Source organism: Pongo abelii, chromosome X (genome assembly GCF_028885655.2).
Source record: "Pongo abelii isolate AG06213 chromosome X, NHGRI_mPonAbe1-v2.0_pri, whole genome shotgun sequence".
NCBI lineage: Eukaryota > Metazoa > Chordata > Mammalia > Primates > Hominidae > Pongo > Pongo abelii.
Genome location: NC_072008.2, coordinates 50481368 through 50504411, shown reverse-complemented (window position 1 = coordinate 50504411; position 23044 = coordinate 50481368). Strand labels below are relative to the sequence as shown.

Below are 23044 nucleotides of genomic sequence, written 5' to 3'. Positions count from 1 at the left end.
GGCAGTTTGGATCAGCAGGGTTCAACGTTCTTGGCCTTGACCAAGCACATTTTTATGGTCTCAGGCTAGCAATTCTTCAAGAACCATTACCACTTATTTTCAATTATGTAAATATCATTAAGGATTTACTAGTATATATGAACCTGTGCTACCCTTAGCAGGGTAAGTGAAAATGGGCAAAACACAGTCATTCTCTTCAAGAAGTCCTGTTTTTGGAAAGATGCTCATAAAGAAACAAATACACCACAAGGCAGAATGTGATATGTGAATTATAAATTCATTAGGTGAATGTAAAACTGTTGAGAATTTCAGAAGACACATATGATTGAGTTCACTCTTATTATCAACACCATCACTATTGTCATAATCATCTCAACATCAACATCACCAAAAGTTACTGAGTGTGTAAACACATGAGCCACTGCTAGGTTGCACACAGTTATTGCCTTCCTTGAACCCATACACATCTTCATGATGGAAATATTAAGGAAATGTATCAGTAAATACGACATACACAAAAATGCAGTTTTTAGGATGGGGAGTGATTCTGTCAAAGAGAAATCACCAATTTCCCTTTTAATTGGAGGAACGCCTTCTCAAGACGGCTTTTGTATGGGGTGTTCTCCTACTGCATGGGAACACGTTTTCCAACAGCTGCGACCTCCTAGTGGCCACATGAAGTCATTACCCCGATTCATCATCCTGACGAGAGCAAGAGGCACAGGAGGCTGGAGTGCAGTTGGCGAGATCACTTCTCATTGCAGCATCAACCTCCTGGGCTCAAGCGATCCTCCCACCTCAGACTCCTGAGTAACCGGTACTACAGGTGCGTGCCACAACACCAGGCTAATTTTTTTGTTGTTGTTTGGTAGAGACCAAGGTTTTGCTATGCTACCCAGGCTGGTCTCAAACTCAAACTCCTGTCCTCAAGCAATCCTCCTGCCTCAGCCTCCCAAAGTGCTGGGATTACAAGTGTGAGCCACCGCACCCGGCTGTAATGTTTAAAACATGCATTCACTGATGTACTATGTGCAGGGCAGGATAAAGATTTTTTCGTGAACTAATACTATAGTGAAGGTTTTTGTGTTTTGTTTTGTTTTGTTTTTTTCTTTTGAAACAGAGTCTTGCTCTGTCAGCCAGGCTGGAGTGCAGTGGCGTGACCTAGGCTCACTGTAGCTTTTGCCTCTGGGTTTCAAGCGATTCTCCTGCTTCAGCCAGAGTAGCTGGGATTACAGGTGCCCGCCACATGCCTGGCTAATTTTTGTATTTTTAGTAGAGACAGGGTATTGCCATGTTGGCCAGGCTGGTCTTGAATTCCTGAGCTCAAAGCAATCCACCTGCCTTGGCCTCCCAAAGTGCTGGAATTACAGGTGTCAGCCACCGCACCAGGCCTCAAGTACTTTTTAAAAGGTTATTTTGTCAGATGTTCCAGACAAGTTTGTTGGTTTGACAGGGAGGAAAAAAAAATCTCATTAAAGGCTAAGTTCCCTCAGCCAGTTTTCCACCCACATCTCCAGCGTGACACGTTATATTTCTATATTTATAATATATAATCAATATGTAAGGCAAAAAGCTCTGGTCACAGCTAACAAAACAAAATTTTTATCATTCCCTGCAGATAGTATATGAGTGAAGGAATGTTTTAAACATTACAGCCAGAATTTAAACACAAGCAGTCTGATTCCAGAGAACAAACATGACCAGTACCCCATATCTGCCTCCTTGATAGATAACTGAAAAATATCTGTTCGCTAAGTAAATGAATATCTTCTTGTAAAGGTCATCATTGTAGACAAGTAACCCACTGGGATGCACATAAAGGAAACATAGCATTAATACAAGTCACCCTAAGTTTTTAGTCATGAGAGGAAAAAGTCTATCCACCAAAACCACAGCAATACAAAAATAACAAAACAAGCAATTTCATTCTATTTTTTTCTAGCTTTTCACATCAACAACAACAACAAAAAATTATTGAGTAAAAGTTGTGATTTTTCCAAAATTTTTTAAACATATTTTTCCCTTAGCTGGCATACCTCCAGTTGACTTAAACTTTTCTTTGGGTATCATCCTGAGAAGATACTGAGAAAAGAGAACACAGCCCTTTGACTCCACAATTTGTCAATATTTCCCTCCTCCCAGGTAAACAACATTCTCATAAACTCTCCTTTCTTCTCCTCCCTATACCTCTGTATTAAAGCCTAATAGAGAAAGTCTGTTATTATCTACCTTACTTTTACATGAAAATAGATTACAGATGGATCCAAGATTTGAATGTAAAAATGAAACCATGAAAATACCAGACAAGCTATAAAAGAATATTTCCATAATCTTGCAAAAGGAAGAAAAACTTTCAAAACAGGATGAGAAATTTTTTAGTAGCTAAAAAATTTTAAATTTCTATTTGGCAAATGTCAATACTCTAAGCACCCACCTCAATACTAGAAAAAGAAGAGAAAAGTAAATCCAATGCAAGCATAAGGTAGGGAATAATAATGATAAAAGCAGAAATCAATGAAATTAAAAACAGAAAAACCAAGAGTAAAAATCAATGAAATAAAGTCTGGTTCTCTGAAAAGATCAAAAGCCTAACAAACCTCTAGCAAGACTGACAAAGAAAAAGAAGACACATATTAGCAATATCAGAAATGACATAGATGAATAAATTTTAGAGATCTGCTGTACAACCCAGTGCCTATAGTTAACAATATAGTATTGGGCCAGGCGCAGTGGCTCATGCCTGTAATCCCAACACTTTGGGAGACCAAGGCGGGTGGATCACTTGAGGTCAGGAGTTTAAGACCAGCCTGGCCAACATGGTGAAACCCCATCGCTACTAAAAATACAAAAATTAGCCAGGCGTAGTGGCGGGCACCTATAATCCCAGCTACTCAGGAGGCTGAGGCAGGAGAATCTCTTGAACCCAGGAGGCAGAGGTTGCAGTGAGCTGAGATCGCGCCACTGCACCCCAGTCTGGGTGACAGAGTGAGACACCATCTCAAAAAACAAACAAACAAACAAAAAACAATCCAGTATTGGGGACTTCAAAATTTGTTAAGAGGGTCGATATCGTGTTAAGTGTTCTTACCAAAAATACACCCAACAACAAGGGGACACAAGGAAACTTTGGGAGGTGTTGGATATGACTACTACCTTGATTATGGTAATGGAATCATGGGTGTTTACATATGAAGAAGCTTGTCAAATTGTACACGTTAAATATATGCAGCTCTTTGTATTTATTAATATATCAGTGATACCTCAATGAAAGGTATTTTAAAAGAAATAAAACAAGGGATTCCACTACAGACCCTACTGACATAAAAAGGATAGGGGAATACAATGAACGACTCTACACACACAAAGTTGACAACTTAAAGAAATGGATGAATTCCTTGGAAAGCACAAACTGCCACAACACACCCAATAGGAAATATACCATTTGAATAGTCCCAGTTTTAAATAAATTCAATTATTAATTTTAAAATTCCCCAAAAGAGTAATCTCCAGGCCCAGATGATTTCACTGGAGAATTAAACAAAATATTTAAAGAACAACACTAATTCTACATCTGTCACTTCCAGAAAATAGAAAAGAGAGCACTTCCTAACACATTATATGAGAACACTTTTACTGTGATGCCAAAACCATCCAAAGATAATACAAAATAGGAAAACTACAGACCAATATCCCTCGTGAATATAGAAACAAAATTCTTAGCAAGATATTAGCAAACAAATTTGAGCAACATATTAAAAGCATTATTTAATATATACCATGACCAAGTGGGATTTCTCCCAGGGATGCAAGGCTAGTTTGAAAAATCAACCCATGTAATCCAACATCGATATTGTCTTGTACACTGAGAACTACAAAACATCATTAAGAGAAAGACCTAAATAAATGGAAAGATGTTCCATGTTCATTGATCAGCTTACTTAATATTAAGATGGCAATACTGCCCAGATTAATCTACAGAATCAACACAATCCCTGTCAAAATCTGTGTGGTTCAGGGTTAACATATTAGACCTAAGAATATTGTCATTTGAAAATCCTGCTTACAAAGTTGGCCCTTGGCTAGTATCTGGGAACTTGGATTTGGGGAGGGTTCCCACAACACTAATTGATAAGATGAGCTCACTTTGCCTTATGGTTTATGGTGAACACCAGATTTCCTCCTAGAAATCTGAAATTTTGGTATGTGCTAGGCAGGAGGTGCCTGTATCACCAGCCCCCAATAAAAACCCTTGCCACTGATTCTCCAATGAGCTTCCCTCACAGAAATTTCACACATGTTGCTACAGCTCATTGCTGGAAAATGTTATGTTAAGAAGCCAGTCACAAAAGACCACATGTTGTATTATTCCATTTATACTGAATGTCCGGAATAGGCAAACCTATAGAGACAGAAAGTAGATTAGTGGTTGCCTAAAGCTGGGAGATATAGGGGTGGAGGGGTAGCTGGGGTGTGATAGATAAAGGGTATAGGGTTTCTTCTTGGGGTGATTAAAAAAGCTCTAAATTGATTATGGTGATGGTTGTACAACTCTGTGACACAGTATACTAAAAAAATTGAGTTGTACACTTTAAATGAGCGAGTTACATGGTATATGAATCATATTTCAACAAAGCTATTATAAAAAATAACATAGTAGCTAATAAAGTATATCAATTCCTAAAAACTGTTACACTGAAGAGTGGCAAGGATAGATTCAGTGGAACCAGTTAGCCAGTTATTACAATAATCCAGGCAGTTTGGATCAGGATGACCCAATGTTTTTGGCCTTGACCAAGCACTTTTATGTGGTCCTGGGGCTAGCAATTCTTGAAGAACCATTACCACTTATTTTCAATTATATAAATATCATTAGGCATTTACTAATATATATGAACCTGTACTACCCTTAGCAGGGTAAGTGAAAATGGGCAAAACAGTCACTCTCTTCAAGAAGTCCTGTTTTTGGAAAGATAAAGCTCATAATGAAACAAATACACCACAAGGCAGAATGTGATATGTGAATTATAAATTCACTAGGTGAATGTAAAACTGTTGAGAATTTCAGAAGACACATATGATTGAGTCCACTCTTATAATCAACACCATCACTATTGTCATAATCATCTCAACATCACCAAGAGTTACTGAGTGTCTAAGCACATGAGCCACTGCTAGGTTGTACACAGAGACAGTTACTGCCTTCCTTGAACCTATACACATCTTCATAATGGAAATATTAAGGAAATGTATCAATAAATACGACACACACAAAAATGCAGTTTTTAGGATGGGGAGTGATTCTGTCAAAGAGAAATCACCAATTTCCCTTTTAATTGGAGGAACGCCTTCTCAAGACGGCTTTTGTATGGGGTGTTCTCCTACTGCATGGGAATATGTTTTCCAACAGCTGCGACTTCCTAGTGGCCACATGAAGTCATTACCCCGATTCATCATCCTGACTTGAGAGCAAGAGGCACAGGAGGCTGGAGTGCAGTTGGCCAGATCACTCCTCATTGCAGCATCAACCTCCCAGGCTCAAGCGATCCTCCCACCTCAGCCTCCGTAGTAACTGGGACTACAGGCACGCGCCACCACACCCAGCTAATTTTTTTTTTCTTTTAGTAGAGATGGAGGTTTTGCGTGTTGCCCAGGTTGGTCTCAAACTCAGACTCTTGCCCTCAAGCAATACTCCCACCTCAGCCTCTCAAAGTGCTGGAATTACAAGAGTGAGCCACCGTGCCCAGCTGTCATAAAGTAATACTATATTTAATTTTTATTATTTTTTCTTTTGAGACAGTCTTGTTCTGTCGTCCCGGCTGGAGTGCAGTGGCATGATCTCGGCTCACTGCAACCTCCCCCTCCCAGGCTCAAGTGATCCTCCCACCTCAGCCTCCCGAGTAACTGGGACTACAGGCGGGCACCACAACACACTGCTAATTTTATTTTATTTCATTTATTTTTTGGTAGAGACGGAAGTTTTGCTATGTTGCCCAGGCTGGTCTCAAAGTCCTGCCCTCAAGCTTTCTTCCCGCCTCAGCCTCCGAAGGTGCTGGTATTACAGGAGTGAACCGCAGCGCCCAGCTGTCACCAAGTAATAATATATTTAATTAATTTATTTTTTATTTATTTTTTTTTGAGATGGAGTCCCGCTCTGTCGCCAGGCTGGAGTGCAGTGGCGCGATCTCGGCTCACTGCAACCTCTGCCTCCCAGACTCAAGCGATTCTCCTGCCTCAGCCTCCCAAGTAGCTACAGACGCATGCCACCATGCCCAGCTAATTTTTGCATTTTTAGTAGAGACGGGGTTTCACCGTGTTGGCCAGGATGGTCTCGATCTTTTGATCTCATGATCCGCCTGCCTCAGCCTCCCAAAGTGCTGGGACTACAGGCGTGAGCCACTGTGCCCGGCTATTTTTTTTCGAGACAAGAGTCTCACTCTGTCGTCCAGGCTGGAGTGCAGTGGCACGATCTCGCCTCACTGCAACCTCTGCCTCCTGGACTCAAGTGATTCTCCTGCCTCAGCCTCCCAAGTAGCTACAGACGCATGCCACCATGCCCAGCTAATTTTTGTATTGTTAATAGAGACGGGGTTTCACCATGCTGGCCAGGATGGTCTCCACCTCTTGACCTCGTGATCTGCCCGCCTCAGCCTCCCAAAGTGCTGGGATTACAGGCGTGAGCCACTGCGCCTGGCTATTTAATTTTTTTTCTTTTGAGACAGAGTCTTGCTCTGTCACCCAGGCTGGAGTGCAGTGGCGCCATCTTGGCTCACTGCAACACCGCCTCCCAGTTTCAAGCGATTCTTCCGCCTCAGCCTCCCGAGTAGCTGGGACTACAGGCGTGCGCTACCACGCCCAGCTAATTTTTGTCTTTTTAGTAGAGATGGGGTTTCGCCATCGTGGCCAAGCTGCTCTCGAATTTCTGAGCTCAGGTGATCTGCCCGCCCCGGCCTCCCAAAGTGCTGGGATTACAGGCGCGAGCCACCACGGTCAGCCTGAAGTACTTTTTAAAGGTTATTTTGTCAGATGTTCCAGAAAAGTTTGTTGGTTTGACAGGGAGGAAATAAACTAATTAAAGGCTAGTTCCCTCAGCCAGTTTTCCTCCCACATCTCCAGCCTGACACAGGATGTATTTCTATATTTATAATATATAATCAATATATAAGGCAAAAACTCTCGTCACGACAATATATGTTATACCTTTAACAAGCCACAGATGGACTGGAACAAAAGCTATTAGCAGAAACTTCTCCACCAATCGGAAACTGAAAGAAAACAATACAAAAATAAACCAATCAAAATGTAGATGAGGAACAGAGAGAGAGAGAGAGAGAGGCGACCAACCGCCTCAGCCCAACTGCCTCAGAATAACGGAAACGCTTCCACAGAAATGCACCTCAGAATAACCGGTACGAGAGGCGGCCGGATTGACCCCACCATTCTCACCAGCAGGGGGAGATCACGAATCAGCGCTTTTTTTTTTTTTTTTAGTCAGACTTGAAACCACCAGATGGGGCCAGAAGATCAGAGTAGGTAACTTTCTACTTTTCTTTTTCTCAGGGAATTTCTCTTCTATCACCAGACCCTGAAAGAAATAAAAGGCATACTAATCACCACACACATACACACACACACACACACGCGCGCGCGCGCGCCCCGCCACCCCCACCCCCAAGCCGATGGAAGTGGCCAGTGCTGCCAAGCACCCCCAGCAGTCACGTGGCCTCTGCGCTCCAGCGAGTCATTTATAATTAAAGTGGTAGGCATTTCATAAGGCTGTGCGTGAATTAAATGAGATAATGCATGTAATACACAGTACCAGGCAAATTCTCAGTCCCCACTCCAGACCCGTAGAATGAGAAACTGAAGCCCTCCAGGTGATTCTGATGCACGCCAAAGTGTGACAATTATTGCTCTGGGAAAGAAGCCTGCCCACTCAGATAGCTAACCAAGTTTTTTGGTCATTTTTACAGATCCCATGATGCTGTGATTTCTGAATTATGTTTCCTGCCCTAAAAATTCCAAAACCTTGTGTCTTGAGCCCACCTGTGTGCCCAGTATCGTGGTGGATGCAATGAAAAAGAGATAGATAACCTTCTAGGCTTGCAATGTAGGTAATCTAGGAATAGGAAAAGGTAACTAACTCTACAAGGCCAGATTTAGTAAATGTCAGATGAATTATCCTGACAATAAGCAAATGTTCTAGGAAATCAGGGGAAGGAAATTTCATAATTATAAAAGGGAAGAGCCTGACCAGAAATAGCCACTGCCAAGCCAAGCCCACCCCTCAAAATTAGCCATAAGTCATTTTCTACCGCAAGGTTATGGAACAGAACTTTAGCTGCCTAATTAAGCCCCTGCCTATAAAAGAACCCCTAACATACCTAAGACTCCACTTATCTTTAGCAGTTGCCCCCTGAAATTTTTTTATGATAATGTTTATAGACTTTAAAAGTCCTTTATTTTCCCCCTTCACTCCTCCAATAACTCATAGGAAAGAACAAATATGTACAATGCAGACAATGCAGACAAAACACAAACATTTGACAGAAGTAATTATACAGTTCCATTGCCAAGATGTTCAAAATGACTAATTTTTCACTTTAGTATGGTTGCATGAAGCTGCTCTAAATGTCATTGTGTACTCTCATGGCAGGAAAACAAATCAGGAGAAAAAGAAGTGGTGTTCCCAATTATATTGGTCCACAGTAAATGATGTCTGATAATCATCACATAAAAGGTAGGCTAAATCTGAGGCTGGAAGATACCCAGCAAGACTCCCAGACAGACAGTGATTTCATGAAGGCTGATGGTTCACTTCATTTAATTTCCTTTTGCCATTATTCATGATAATTATATTATAAACAAAGGTCCCATTTTTATTATCTTCATAGTTTTTTCTAGCCAAATGCAAACCGAGAGTGTAGTTAAAGTCTTGATTCGCACTCTTATTCACAAGTTTGTGTGAAAGAGAAGATGTTTGGGTAGAATAAACAAGGTTACAAAATAGATGATGGTGCTTAGAAAAAAAAAATGATGACCAAGGCTTTTGTGTTTAATATCTCAATATTTGGCTATTAAAGGCAAACCTAAGTGCAGACTATTCACACACCTTCACACACTAATACAATATATTCCTTACTTTGACTGTTTGAACATCCCTTATCCCTCACCTGCGCTCCACCCCCTCTACTCAGTACAGACCAATTTGAGAGCCTCATGAAGAGAAGGAAGAGGCAGTAAATTTACTGTGACCTATGACTGAGCCAGGTCTGCCTTGATTCTTCCCTTACATTTTGCTCATTGGTTTCACATCCAAATGCTGCTCTTACCTGCTCCTGGTTAGCCTCCAGGATGACAGGATTCAGGTGCCCTGGGAGAGTGCTCTAATCATCCATAGTAGTTCTCTCTTTGTCATTTGGGGATTACTAAGACATTTTCCAGGCATGAATCATGGTTGTTCCTTTCTGGGCTGAGAGACACAGAGTTTTTGTTTTTGTTTTGTTTTGTTTTTAATCTCTTAGAGATATGATTTCTTGTGCTTGAAGAATATGTAAACATTTTCTTCCTTTGTTTCATATTCCACAGAGATGAGCCAGACACAGGAGCTCCAACTTTGTCTTTAATCATCAAAAGTTGCCCCTTGACAAAAGGATGGTATAGGAAAAGCAACAAAGACCCTCTTCATGATCAAACTTTAGTCAGGCTTCTCTGAGCCCACTTCTCAACTAGGCCTCAACTTTGGCCTATAAGAACTGCAACTTTCAGCACAATTTCATCCACCTGCCCCCCAACACATACACACACTAAGAGACTTGAACAAACACCAGCGTAGTTTCTATCAGCTCAAGGCCATTTCCCTAGGATGACAATCTCAGCCCTTTTAAAATGCCTTCCTGAGACAATTCAAAGCTGCCAAAAGGCCATTTCCCTAGTATGACAATCCTAGCCCCCCTTAAAATCCCTTCCTGAGACAGTTCATTGCTGCCAAAAGAATTTACTGTTTGTTCAGGCCAAAACCTGACTACAGGCCCTGACTCCCTTCCTTACAGCATGTACTTTAGAAAACTTGCAATTGTAAATTCTTTCTCTCTTCTTTTAAGATGTATCTTCTACAACCCAGGACTGTCTTTCTCAACAACCTGGAAGCCATCCCTTTGTAATGTAATGATCAAGAAAAATAGGGTCCATGTCTCCCTGTCTCTATGGGAAGGTAGGAGCTTAGCTTTCTTTTCTTTTCTTTTTTTGATTTTACTTTGTTTATTTCATTTCTTTCTTTATAGTTCTTAATTATGTTTTTCTTTATAAACCTGACATTGTGAACATAGGGAACCTAACTTTAATAAGCACCCATTAGCAAACACAGATGCCCCAATACATTGACCAAGCTCACCCCCACTCAATGTCCTTCGGTACTTTTCCTTAGCACACCCTGCCTTTTGTTTCAGTGGAGTTGAGATCTGTTCATCAGAAGTCTCTCTCCTTTACTGCAGTGGCCTGAATAAAATCTGTCTTGCCGCCTCTAACAAATTCCAGGCTCTGTTTCTCTTTGACACCATGAACTAACAGGATCAAAATCATATAGCGGAGTTAGAGATGCAATCTCAGGGCAACAGGAAAAATAATAAATGGAGGTAGAACCAAGAATATGAAACTCTTTTAGGGGATCATCTCAACTGATTGTTAATTCAGATGCATTTATTTACATGCATGCAGTATTAAAGTGGAGACATGGAGAAAAGACAAGGAAAGACAAGATGAGACTTGGGCACAGTGAGAGACATTTGGTTGTGGGATAATATTTCCAAACTGGGGCTAAACTCAGTAAGATGAGATGAAGGCATCTCAAAGTGTAGTGGATAAATCTCTAACACATACTGTAGCCAACAAACCAGCACTGGCCAGATTGAAAAGATTAAGTGGAGTTTAACTCTTTCATGGCCTAAGGAGTCTGTAAAAGACAGACCCTGTCTCAACTAGATCAGCCTTTCTCTGGACAACTTATTTCTCATAGGGAAGGTCAGAGCCTGCTAGACCACTTCGAGCACACAGAATCCTTAGAGCCCTCCAACTTTGTGCTGTCACTGTTCTCTATAGAAACGGTGATGTCATGAAGAGGTAACTCTGGCACCAGCTGGCAGTCAAGGCTGTAGGAGGGCATGGAGAGTTGAAGAAAAAAGCAGTATCTTGAGGCAGACTGGAAGAGTCATCACAGCATCCAAATCGACAAGAAAACATCATTCCAGGGTCCTACATGATGGCGTACTCTGATACTACAATGGTAGGGACATCTGACTTCTTTTTGACTAGCTAAGGGGGCATCTTAATGGTGAGGTGAAACTACAGAAGCTGCTAAGGCAGCCTCCAAGTTTCTATTTTCATACTTTTATTTGGGATACCCAGAAAAGATTTTGATCAACATTTCTCTGTTTCTATGTAAATCTAAAGATCTCTTGCAATATAACTCTGATTCTCTAGTAGGGGTATGATTAGATTGTTCTGGAGGTCTAGCAGGAAATGAAAAGAGAAGGGATATCTCGATGGACTGTGAGCCAGAGAAAATGTGAGAAAAATGGTGTGTACCCTCATAGAGACAATAGAAAAAGTTTGTCCCACCGCAGGCAGCCTGATGTGCTTTTGATGGGAATAGGTTACTGAGTTTGCCAACATGCCCACCTTTGCTTAGGTTGTGACAGTTTCAGGCATTGTGACCCAACAAACTCCGTTGCCACACCCCAGGGTCAGAGGCAGCAGGGGAAAGCCTGGCCCCTCAGTCTGGTCCAACAGCTGACAGGGGTGGCAGCCAACTGCAGGTGCCCAAGAACTTGGCACTTCTCAGTTCCATCTAAAGGGGCACATCTCCCTTCTGGGTGTCACGTTTTCAGCCAAACGTCTAAAAGAACTTCATCATCAAGGTAATGAATTCATAAATTTTATTTTTCACAGTTATTTTGGACTTGGACTTAGGCTGTTTCTGAATCACATGAGGGACTCTATGCCTCCACCTCTTTTTTTACTAGGCTAGTGTTCTCTATGTAGCTCTTGGAAAAAAAGAAACTCCCTCTTCAGAGTGAGTCTTTTCCTATAACTTTTTCAAGGTTTCACAGAGATTTCTGAAGGAAGAGTTCAAAAAGATCTTGGTTGGAGGCAGGAATGGTAAAGAGCAGGAATGTAGTAGTATCATGTGAAAGGATAGCCATTAGAGAATAGCTATTATTAATATGCTGTAGGGGAATAGAGAAGGGGTGGAAGGAAAGAAGGAGGAAGGGAGAAAGAGAAGGGGAGGGAGGGGGAGGGAAGGGGGAGAAAGGGGAAGGGGAGAAATGGGGAGGGAATGGAAAGGGGAGGGAGTGGGGAGAGAGGGGAGGGGAAGGGCAGAAGGGAGAGCGGGAGTGGGGAGGGTGGGAGGGGGAATTCAATAGCCCTCTAATACTTGGCAAAAAGGATTTCTCTTGTTAAAATTTAAAAAGAAATCAAATTCAAGCCCCAGATACCAAAAACAAGTCTACTGAGCTCTTAACTGTGTGTTCTAAGCATAAATCTCAGGTCTTATGTAGCAAAAATCAGTCACTGGCTTCTGTCATTTCCTTTTTACTTTTAGTTCCAGACTGGGTTGGGAGGTGGTGGCGGGGGGTGATGGTGGAAGGAAGTTGGCAGAGATTATTTTTTCTTTCTAAAATAAATTAAACTTGATCCTATTGGATCAGGGTCTGGTCTTCCCTCAGATTTCTGTCTCTCGGTGTTATATTTATGGTTATTAGACTGGGTTTTCTCAGCATTCAAAATCTTGTTCTATATATTGAAATTGTATATGTTGTTTTAATAAAACGGCTATTTATTTACTGCTATTGACTTTAATATTTTCCAATGGCTTTGAGTGATGTGTTATAGCTATTTATCTAATTTCACTTTCTTTAGTGTAATGGGAAAGACTGGTTGAACTGGAGTTAGCTAGAATTAAGTTAGAGGGGGTAATGTGAGCTGGAGTTTTTTGAAGGTACTCGAGGGGGTAAAGAAATGTGGAGATCAGAGAGATTTAGTTAGTAGAGTTGTGTAGAAGTAAATCACTAAATGTAATCCCCAAAGTCACTAGATTTCCTTTTAAATTTGATTCCCAGGTCATCATACTCTCATGATTCCAAATACTTGGTGTGGAGAGTCTAAATTAAAGAAGACTACGGATTTTGCTAAAAGATAATGATCCTGAGCATCAAGTTCAAACATCTCGATGTGTCCCCCACTGCTCACCCCACCAGTTCCTAGCCTAAACCTATATATGAAACAGAAATGGATTTCAGAACCCCTCCAGAGATTCTTATCCAAACTGACCCGGTTTCCAAAAACCATATATAAGCATTTCAGCTTTCTTTTCTTTCTCTTTCCAGATGTCTGATGATATTGACTGGTTACGCAGCCACAGGGGTGTGTGCAAGGTAGATCTCTACAACCCAGAAGGACAGCAAGATCAGGACCGGAAAGTGGTAAGATAAAAAATGACTCATGCTGAGGAGTAGGAAAAATTGGCATATGGGTATAGATATCCTGGGGCCCAAGATAAACTAATGGACGATGATACCCTGACTTCTCCAAGCAACCAAGCTCAACAAGGTCTGTCAGGGGCCAGCGTGCTCATACATCACACAGAGATAAAAATCAAGGGAGGGGCAGGGTGTGGTGTGATGTAAAGGACCTGGGGAGGGGAGGCTGGGGAGGAGCCTGAGGGAGGAGTGGTGGTTGCCTGGCAACCAGCCTCTATTAGTTGAGATCTCTTAAGTCATAATAATATTGCCTAGCTAACAATGTTACCCTAGGACCCCTCAGGAGGGCAAAATGCTTCATGGTCTGTTTCCCAAACTTCAAGTAATTTCACAGGGCTTCGCAGTCTTCAATCATGTTCAAATGCCACACATACTATTATTTAATTAATATGTATTTTTACAATGTTTAGAAAATTGACTTACATTTTAAAAATTACAGTCATGCTAAGAAATATCCATAATATCCCAGGTTTGGTGTTCTAGTATGTATTCTCCCTAACGCACAATAAAATTCACCTATTAAATGCAGAAATATTTATCCATACACTACTTAAAATATTCTATATTATTAATAATAAAATAAATTTTGAGAAACACTAGTGTAGTAGCAAGTGTTCTAAACTGGAAGCCAGGAAAATTGAGTTCTAATACAAGCTCCACATTTAAGTTTGTGTCAGTTGGGCAAGCCATTTCTCTTCTCAGTTTTCTCAATTAATACATGTGGATATTGTACCTTGGGCCTCACTCTGACAGGAGGCTGGTATTCTCATTTAAGAAATGTACTAATGCTAAGATTCTGTCTGCCTAACAATAATCACAATATTAACATTTATTGGATACTCACTATGTGCCAGGCAATCTGCTTTTACATGCTTTCCATATAATATCTCAGTTAATCCTCACAAGAACCCTCTGAGGTAGGTGCTATTATCATCTCCAAGAAAGAGAAATTATGCCCCTTTCTCTAGAGTTTTTCTAAATTCACCCTTCTAATTTGATGCAGATATGCTTTGTCGATGTGTCCACCCTGAATGTAGAAGATAAAGATTACAAGGTGCGTATTCTCTGCTCAGAGTCAGAATCGGTGGGAAGCTGCTGAAAAGGGTTATCAGTGAAGTATGAAGAATGGAAAATGTTGGGGGAGAGAGGGGAAAGGTGGAGGGGACTCAGGGGGAAAGCCAGCATTCTCATGAGCCCAAGATCCCTGGTTCTGAATTTACTGTCACTCTTGATATCAAGTCTCATTTTAGAAGCCACTTAAGTTGCTGGTAGGACTGAAAGAGATAAAACATGGAAGATAGCATGTCAGAAAAGTTGTTTTTTATTTTTTTATTTAAAAGAAAACCCATCCAAAGGGTGATGAATATAGTTCTTGAGATTGACCGCTTTGTGAGCATCTTCACAGTAGGGAGTAGTAATTTGTGGAGGGAACTTCGTCTCATTCTTCAAAGATTAGCTAGCCTCACAAGCCTACCTCTCCTGCAGAAAGAAAAAAGATAAAAGAAGTCATAACATTCACGATTTGAAGTCATAGCCTAAGGGGGCAGCTTGGAGAAATCTCCAAAAGTAACTCTTTAAGAATCTCACCCTTTAATTCCATAGGATGCTGCTGGTTCCAGCTCAGAAGGCAACTTAAACCTGGGAAGTCTGGAAGAAAAAGAGATTATCGTGATCAAGGACACTGAGAAGAAAGACCAGTCTAAGGTATACTTAACCTCTGAGATTCTACCACTTCTAATTCTCAGAGCTCAATGATGAGTCTGAGGACTCTGGATCAGACATGGTAAGACACCTACTGTCAAACAGGCTTATCAATTTGAATACTATGACATTCTAGAGAACACAGGCCTAAGTTCAAGACCACAGTAAGTTCAACACCCAGGTACTTAATAATGGCACTAATCACAGAGGCTCAGAATGCCCTCTCCTGATTTCCAGCTACCCATCCAATCAGAATCACACAAGACTATTTGTAATGTTCTTCGCTGGCTGGTAACGGACTTGTGTGCCCCACATTGCCCAGCATCCAGCAAGGAAGAAAGAAGGGTATGGAGCAGAGACAATCCATAACCACCAAGAATTTGAGTGCCTTGTCCTTACCTTGTCGTCTAAGAGATTACCTAGGCTGTTGAGTAGCTTAAAGTTAGAAGCAATTAGACTTGCATGCCACTGTGACATACAAACTCCTTTTGGTTTTGTTTAAGTATCCAAAATTATATCTGTTAGGGTCCTGGCTTTGGGAGGGCACTGGAGCATACAACAAGTCACCCTCTCATGCCTACAAGCCTGGAGTGGCTGGTAATAGGACAGGATATTTGACTTTAATGCAAAGGAATCAAATGTTTCTTGTTCTGTGTCTCTAGGCTCATATTATAACCACAACATTATTTCTGACCCCAGACTCCTCTGGAGTGAAAGGAGTGGCCCCCAAGGAAGGAAAAACAAGTTTACATTACAGTATCCAAACAGTTTTCAGTTTACTTGGATATGGCCAACTCAATTTTGGAGTCTTAAGAAAGGGATAAATTATACCTGGCATTAATTTTTGAAAAAGCAGCCCATGTTTCCTACATACAATGCAGATCTGCTTGATTGTAACTTAAGCTCATTTGCAAAAAGTTGACTTTGTCATGACCTCACATTTCCAGAAATTCAGTGAAAAGAGAGGAAGCAATAGAAGGAGCAGAGGGCTTGGTAGTTAGTGTTGGGTGGAATATGTGTATATAGTACATATACACATATCTGGACATGGGCATACACAGTCACAGGCATAGATATACACATATAAATTTATACAAAATGATACACACATCAATGTATACATTTATATACATTTACAAAAAAACAATTTATACAAGCAATGATAAATACATGCTTGGCTACATTTGATATTGACACACACAAGCATTGATGTAGCAAACTTAAACTGATCATAAACAATGACACACATATACAAAGATATACAAAGTCATACAGAGTCAGATGCAGTGACATGCCTACACAGGACACACATAAACACCCATATTACACAATGCATGAACATACATTCACACACATTACATGCATAAGACTTGATCAAAACATAGTGACCATACAGACTCTTATTGGTATACATGCTTATAAATATACATATCTATGCAAAGACATATATGGTCATACACAGTCATGCTGACATACACATAAACTTACACTAAGCGACACATATTTACTAACACACTTGTTTGTTCATATTGATACATACACTGTTGACACAAATGCAATAACACACCTACTCACACACATACTCAAATACCAGGGTATGTACAACATTGACATACACATGGTCAAATATTGACATAACATATAAATATAGCATAAATTGATACCCAATTTATGAACATACATAGTCATTATACAATCACCTGTTTACACATATTCATGTTTTAACATACATATACATTCATATATTAAAATTGTATCTATTATATTAATGAATGTGTATGTTAATATGTGAATTTATGCTTTAACATACATAAATGCATTTATAGCTGCATGATACATACTAGTGAATTTATATTACACACATATATGCAGATTACTCAAATTGACACTTGCTCATTTACATATTCAGAGACACACTGACATAGACACTCATATTTTGACATTCACACATGTACAAATATGCATACTAACATGCACATGTCAGCCTATACAGTAGACATATACGATAGGTAACAATGTCAACACATTATTACACATGCTTAGACATAGTCACACATATGCACACACACACAGAGGCACATTTTCACATGCTAACAATACAGAATGGCACATTCTCACATCTCTGAGATGTTCACACATGTGAACTGCTATATTTTCATGCATATATACACACACAACAGACACACTGACACATTTTTGACACATTGAGATACAACATATTCATATGAGTTGGCAGACATATATTGATAACACTTGTATAAAGTATACACATGTATATACTTTGAACTTTTGTTGCTGCCACTTCTGCTTGAATGTGTACTAATGGATATAACTGGATGTTATGTTCCCATACAAACTCTAAGAGGTCAAATCCCTAATCTGATACATCTTCTAAATAAAATAAGGGAAAGAAGTAGCCTACCCAAACTCTTATGGCTATGTCTTCTTCTTTTTTTAGACGGAGGGATCTGTGTGCCTTTTCAAACAAGCTCCCTCTGATCCTGTAAGTGTCCTCAACTGGCTTCTCAGTGATCTCCAGAAGTATGCCTTGGGTTTCCAACATGCACTGAGCCCCTCAACCTCTACCTGTAAACATAAAGTAGGAGACACAGAGGGCGAATATCACAGAGCATCCTCTGAGAACTGCTACAGTGTCTATGCCGATCAAGTGAACATAGATTATTTGATGAACAGACCTCAAAACCTACGTCTAGAAATGACAGCAGCTAAAAACACCAACAATAATCAAAGTCCTTCAGCTCCTCCAGCCAAACCTCCTAGCACTCAGAGAGCAGTCACGTCCCCTGATGGAGAATGTTCTATAGATGACCTTTCCTTCTACGTCAACCGACTATCTTCTCTAGTAATCCAGATGGCTCATAAGGAAATCAAGGATAAATTGGAAGGTAAAAGCAAATGCCTTCATCATTCAATCTGTCCATCCCCTGGGAACAAAGAGAGAATCAGTCCCCGAACTGCTGCGAGCAAGATTGCTTCTGAAATGGCCCATGAAGCTGTGGAACTGACCGCTGCAGAAATGCGTGGCACTGGAGAGGAGTCCAGGGAAGGTGGCCAGAAAACCTTTCTATATGGTGAATTATCCAACAAGAGCAAAAGTGGAGACAAACAGATGTCCCAGAGAGAGAGCAAAGAATTTGCAGATTCCATCAGCAAGGGGCTCATGGTTTATGCAAATCAGGTGGCATCTGACATGATGGTCTCTGTCATGAAGACCTTGAAAGTGCACAGCTCTGGGAAGCCAATTCCAGCATGTGTGGTCCTGAAGAGGGTGTTGCTAAGGCACACCAAGGAGATTGTGTCCGATTTGATTGATTCCTGCATGAAGAACCTGCATAATATTACTGGGGTCCTGATGACTGACTCAGACTTTGTCTCAGCTGTCAAGAGAAATCTGTTCAACCAGTGGAAACAAAATGCTACAGACATCATGGAAGCCATGCTGAAGCGCTTGGTCAGTGCCCTTATTGGTGAGGAGAAAGAGACTAAGTCTCAGAGTCTGTCATATGCATCTTTAAAAGCTGGGTCCCATGATCCCAAATGCAGGAACCAGAGTCTTGAATTCTCCACCATGAAAGCTGAAATGAAAGAGAGGGACAAAGGCAAAATGAAATCAGACCCATGCAAGTCACTGACTAGTGCTGAGAAAGTTGGTGAACACATTCTCAAAGAGGGCCTGACCATCTGGAACCAAAAGCAAGGAAACCCATGCAAGGTGGCTACCAAAGCATGCAGCAATAAAGATGAGAAAGGAGAAAAGATCAATGCTTCCACAGATTCACTGGCCAAGGACCTGATTGTCTCTGCCCTTAAGCTGATCCAGTACCATCTGACCCAGCAGACTAAGGGCAAAGATACATGTGAAGAAGACTGTCCTGGTTCCACCATGGGCTATATGGCTCAGAGTACTCAATATGAAAAGTGTGGAGGTGGCCAAAGTGCCAAAGCACTTTCAGTGAAACAACTAGAATCTCACAGAGCCCCTGGACCATCCACCTGTCAAAAGGAGAACCAACACCTGGACTCCCAGAAAATGGATATGTCAAACATCGTTCTAATGCTGATTCAGAAACTGCTCAATGAGAACCCCTTCAAATGTGAGGATCCATGCGAAGGTGAGAACAAGCGTTCTGAGCCCAGGGTAAGCAAAGAAGCTTCCATGTCCAAGAGATCTGACAAAGGGGAAGAACAATGCCAGGAGCATCAAGAACTTGACTGTATCAGTGGGATGAAGCAAGCGAACTGGCAATTTATAGATAAACTGGTAGAATCTGTGATGAAGCTCTGCCTTATCATGGCTAAGTATAGCAACGATGGGGCAGCCCTTGCTGAGTTGGAAGAACAAGCAGCCTCGGCAAATAAGCCCAATTTCAGGGGCACCAGATGCATTCACAGGGGTGCAATGCCACAGAACTATCAAGACTCTCTTGGACATGAAGTAATTGTCAATAATCAGTGCTCTACAAATAGCTTGCAGAAGCAGCTCCAGGCTGTCCTGCAGTGGATTGCAGCCTCCCAGTTTAATGTGCCCATGCTCTACTTCATGGGAGATAAGGATGGACAACTGGAAAAGGTAAGTAATGCATTAAGACACAAGAAGAAAGTTGGAATGGGCAGAGGCAGGGAGGCAGCATTGTACTTAGAGCCCAAGATCATTCCAGTTTCAAGTCTATTCTTTACCGTGTGCTTCATGAATTACTTTCACCTCATAAAAAGACACAAAAATGGTGAACCACTAGCTAAGTGGACACCTCAAGGCCTGTGCATTTCCACCAAGAGGAGGAGAGTGAGATTAACGCATTTCATCAGTGACCCTTTTGACAAACTATTTTATAAAACATTGGGGAATGATTAAGTCTTATGTTTTGAGTTTTAAGATCCCCCAAAGTACTCTAGAGAGGAGGGAACAAAAAAGGAAAATGGAGTTCCTCCCTACTTCTTGAGGTGTTGGAAGTATCATGGACTAATTTTGTGCTTGACCTACCAGAAACAGTTTGAAACTTGTCTCTTACTATTTTCCCTATGCTCCTCCCCCAAACTCATGGGTCCTGCAAGTGCCCTGAGAGTCCCGTCTCCTTAAATTTTATGCCCTAGGTGCCTCATTGCCTGACCCTAGTCCTGGCCCTGCTCCTCAGATTCCATGGAGGCCAGCATTCATACATTCATACAGATGCACATTCTCTCTCTGTCTCTCTCTCTCTCTCTCTCTCTCTCTCTCACACACACACACACACACACACACACACACTCCTATCTGACAGCTGAGTTTCCTGCATTAGATGGATTCCAGAAACATCAAATACTTAACAAACTTATTTTCAGTCCAGGAGCCAAGGCCAGACAATCCTCCCTACTCCAAGTCTCATACTTTTTTAGGGAGGTGGGGAAATGACAACCCCAAACCTTGACCTAGCAATCAGCACAGACTAACTGAAGAGTCCAGCATCTGGTGAAAAGTATTTAATGAACACAACTAATTTCAGAGTGTGCTTTTGAAGCTCAAAAAAGAAAGTATCTTTGACATTTTGATCTATGTCATTAGAGAAGTTTCAAGGGAAAAGGAAAGATGTGTCAGCAGCCTCTAGTCCTAGATCTATGACATGCTGTACCCTAATCCTAGAATCATGGGCGGGAAGGTGGTGGGTGTGGGTGAGGAGGTTGGGATTGAGGGGGCTGGGTGGTAGAAGGGTGTTAGTTCACTTTGTCCAGCAGGTCTTTCCTCCAAAAAGCATCATGCAACTCACACTAGCTCTGTTTTCCCCACAGCTTCCTCAGGTTTCAGCTAAAGCAGCAGAGAAGGGGTACAGTGTAGGAGGTCTTCTTCAAGAGGTCATGAAGTTTGCCAAGGAACGGCAACTGGATGAAGCTGTGGGAAAGGTGGCCAGGAAACAGTTGCTGGACTGGCTGCTCACTAACCTGTGAGCTGATCCTTGACTCCTCTTCATCTTAGCCCCCCTAGCAGCATTCCATCCCAGCCAGAGCACCCCCACCATCAGGCCAGTCAACTGCACAATACGCAACTGTATTTCCCAATACACTTGAGCAGTTGCCTGTGAATGTAAGAGGTGTCAACAAACTGGGAAAGAAAATAAAAAAAAAAATAAAAATAAATGTGTCATTGTTTTTTTGATCAGCTATTTCCAAGACAAGAGAAGGGAATTGGCTCATTTTCCAGGAATGGTGATACAGTGTTGGAGTTGTATTCAGATCTCACCCTGGATTATTTTCTGAGCACTGAGGACACAGGGATATAATTCATGTAAGGTCCCTAAGTAATCTGGTTTGTCCAAATCTCAATTCACAGTCTATTTAGAGTTTTCCCACCTGTGGCCTTCCTATTTCTCCCTGAACTGCACAACTAACTTGATAATCCCCTTTCTAATCCCAAGGATACAGCTTTCTTGGTTTAGTTGAAGAAAGTGTATACCCATTACCCTGCCTTGCTACACACACATCCCTCAAAAGTGTTCACTGCACATAGCTAAATACTACCCAGAACTACAATGGGATCTGATCCTCTCCTGTGTGTGAATACAGCTGCCTTATAAGGAATTTCCTTCAATTGATGAGATTTCCTTGTCTTCTTCCAGTCTGAAAGAAAAATTTTCCAAGAACATAAATGTCTAAGATGGGTAAATTCCTTTGGGGCCCAATGTCCCAGTGTCTTCTCTGGGAATAACAGTAAGTTCCCAGATTTGTTCTATGTGTCCTATAAGTCAATCATAGTGCTAGCATTCACTGCAAATCAGATCAAGACAGTGGTTTCAACCCTGCGGCCCTTGTTAGCTAGTTTGCTGTGTGCTCTCATGGCACGCTTTGGCACCCTTGAGGCGTTGCGGCTTAGTAGAACAAGCACAGAATGGGGTGTCCTTCTGGACTCAACAGTCAAAGCTTTGCCTCTTACTAGTCACATGGCCTTAGGCAATCCTGCAGACTGAGCCTGTCCATCTGTAAAATGTAGCTAAAAATTACCTTACATTGTTTATAGGTTAAACTAGAAGAATAGATGTGATGGTGTTTTGCACAGTGTGGATTTTGTTGCAAACGTAGATATGTGAATGATATGTGACTTTCAATGCCAGTCCTAACACAGGAGTGCCCTCTTGATACATTTCAGAACTGAAAGCATATCCTCTGAGTATGGGACCCAGAGGGACATGTTTTGGGAGAAGTTAAGCACACAGGCAAACTTTGCCAACTTCTCCACGATGCCTGACCCAGTCAGATAGAAGAAGTAAAGGCAGGCTTCTTCAAAGCAGGATCTTTACAACTCTCCAGCCCGGCTGAAAGCTCATTGAATCTTTTTGAGTCTCACCCCACCCCATTAAAATCTTTGGAGTTGAGCCATCACAGATCCTTCTCTTTGCCCTTGAAGGAAATCCTTAATAAACAAATCTCGAGGCCAGGGCTACATTTCTAATGACTCAGTCCTCCCTGAGCACAGCTGGGTCCCATAGCAGTTTACTTCCTTGATTAACTTGGCTCTTACCTTGCTCCTGATTTTTATTATGAGGCAGCCTTAGGGATTCCTTGAAATGTGGAAATAGAGCAAAGGAAGTTACATGTTCTGTTAAATGAAAGGGGTTGGGGCAAGATGGTCTCTCAGGGCCTTTCCAGTTCTGACATTTGAGAATTATACGAACAAGTTTCTTTCCCATAATTTCTAAGGGAAACTTGTGTGGATGGAGTAAGTTCAGGATGAGGAAACTTGATTTTTGCCAGAGCTAACTGACAGATTCCAGCAGAGAAAGGAATGCTTTGGGCCACAAGGACCCTGTCAAGGGTCTGGA

The 23044-nt window shown here is 41.4% G+C and overlaps 2 protein-coding genes across 3 annotated transcripts in view; one reads left to right on the top strand and one right to left on the bottom strand.

Annotated features, from left to right (window-relative positions):
- CCNB3 (cyclin B3) overlaps positions 1-7375 on the bottom strand; it is a 96297-nt gene extending 88922 nt beyond the window's left edge. The window contains exon 1 of the mRNA XM_054544556.1: positions 7198-7375. The gene's annotated coding sequence lies outside the window, so the exon portion shown is untranslated. The remainder of the gene's footprint in view (positions 1-7197) is intronic.
- Positions 7376-11072: 3697 nt separating this feature from the next.
- AKAP4 (A-kinase anchoring protein 4) lies at positions 11073-21365 on the top strand. Of its 2 annotated transcripts, none has more exons than XM_024240740.2 (6): positions 11073-11278; positions 13383-13478; positions 14539-14589; positions 15138-15239; positions 17695-19827; positions 21021-21365. In XM_024240740.2, exons 1-6 carry the CDS (start codon positions 11252-11254, stop codon positions 21174-21176), a joined length of 2565 nt encoding a protein of 854 aa, XP_024096508.1. In that variant the 5' UTR covers positions 11073-11251; the 3' UTR covers positions 21177-21365. The 2 variants fall into 2 exon arrangements, with proteins under 2 accessions (XP_024096508.1, XP_024096509.1); XM_024240741.2 differs by lacking the exon at positions 11073-11278 and adding an exon at positions 11684-11912.
- The last annotated feature ends 1679 nt before the right edge of the window (positions 21366-23044 follow it).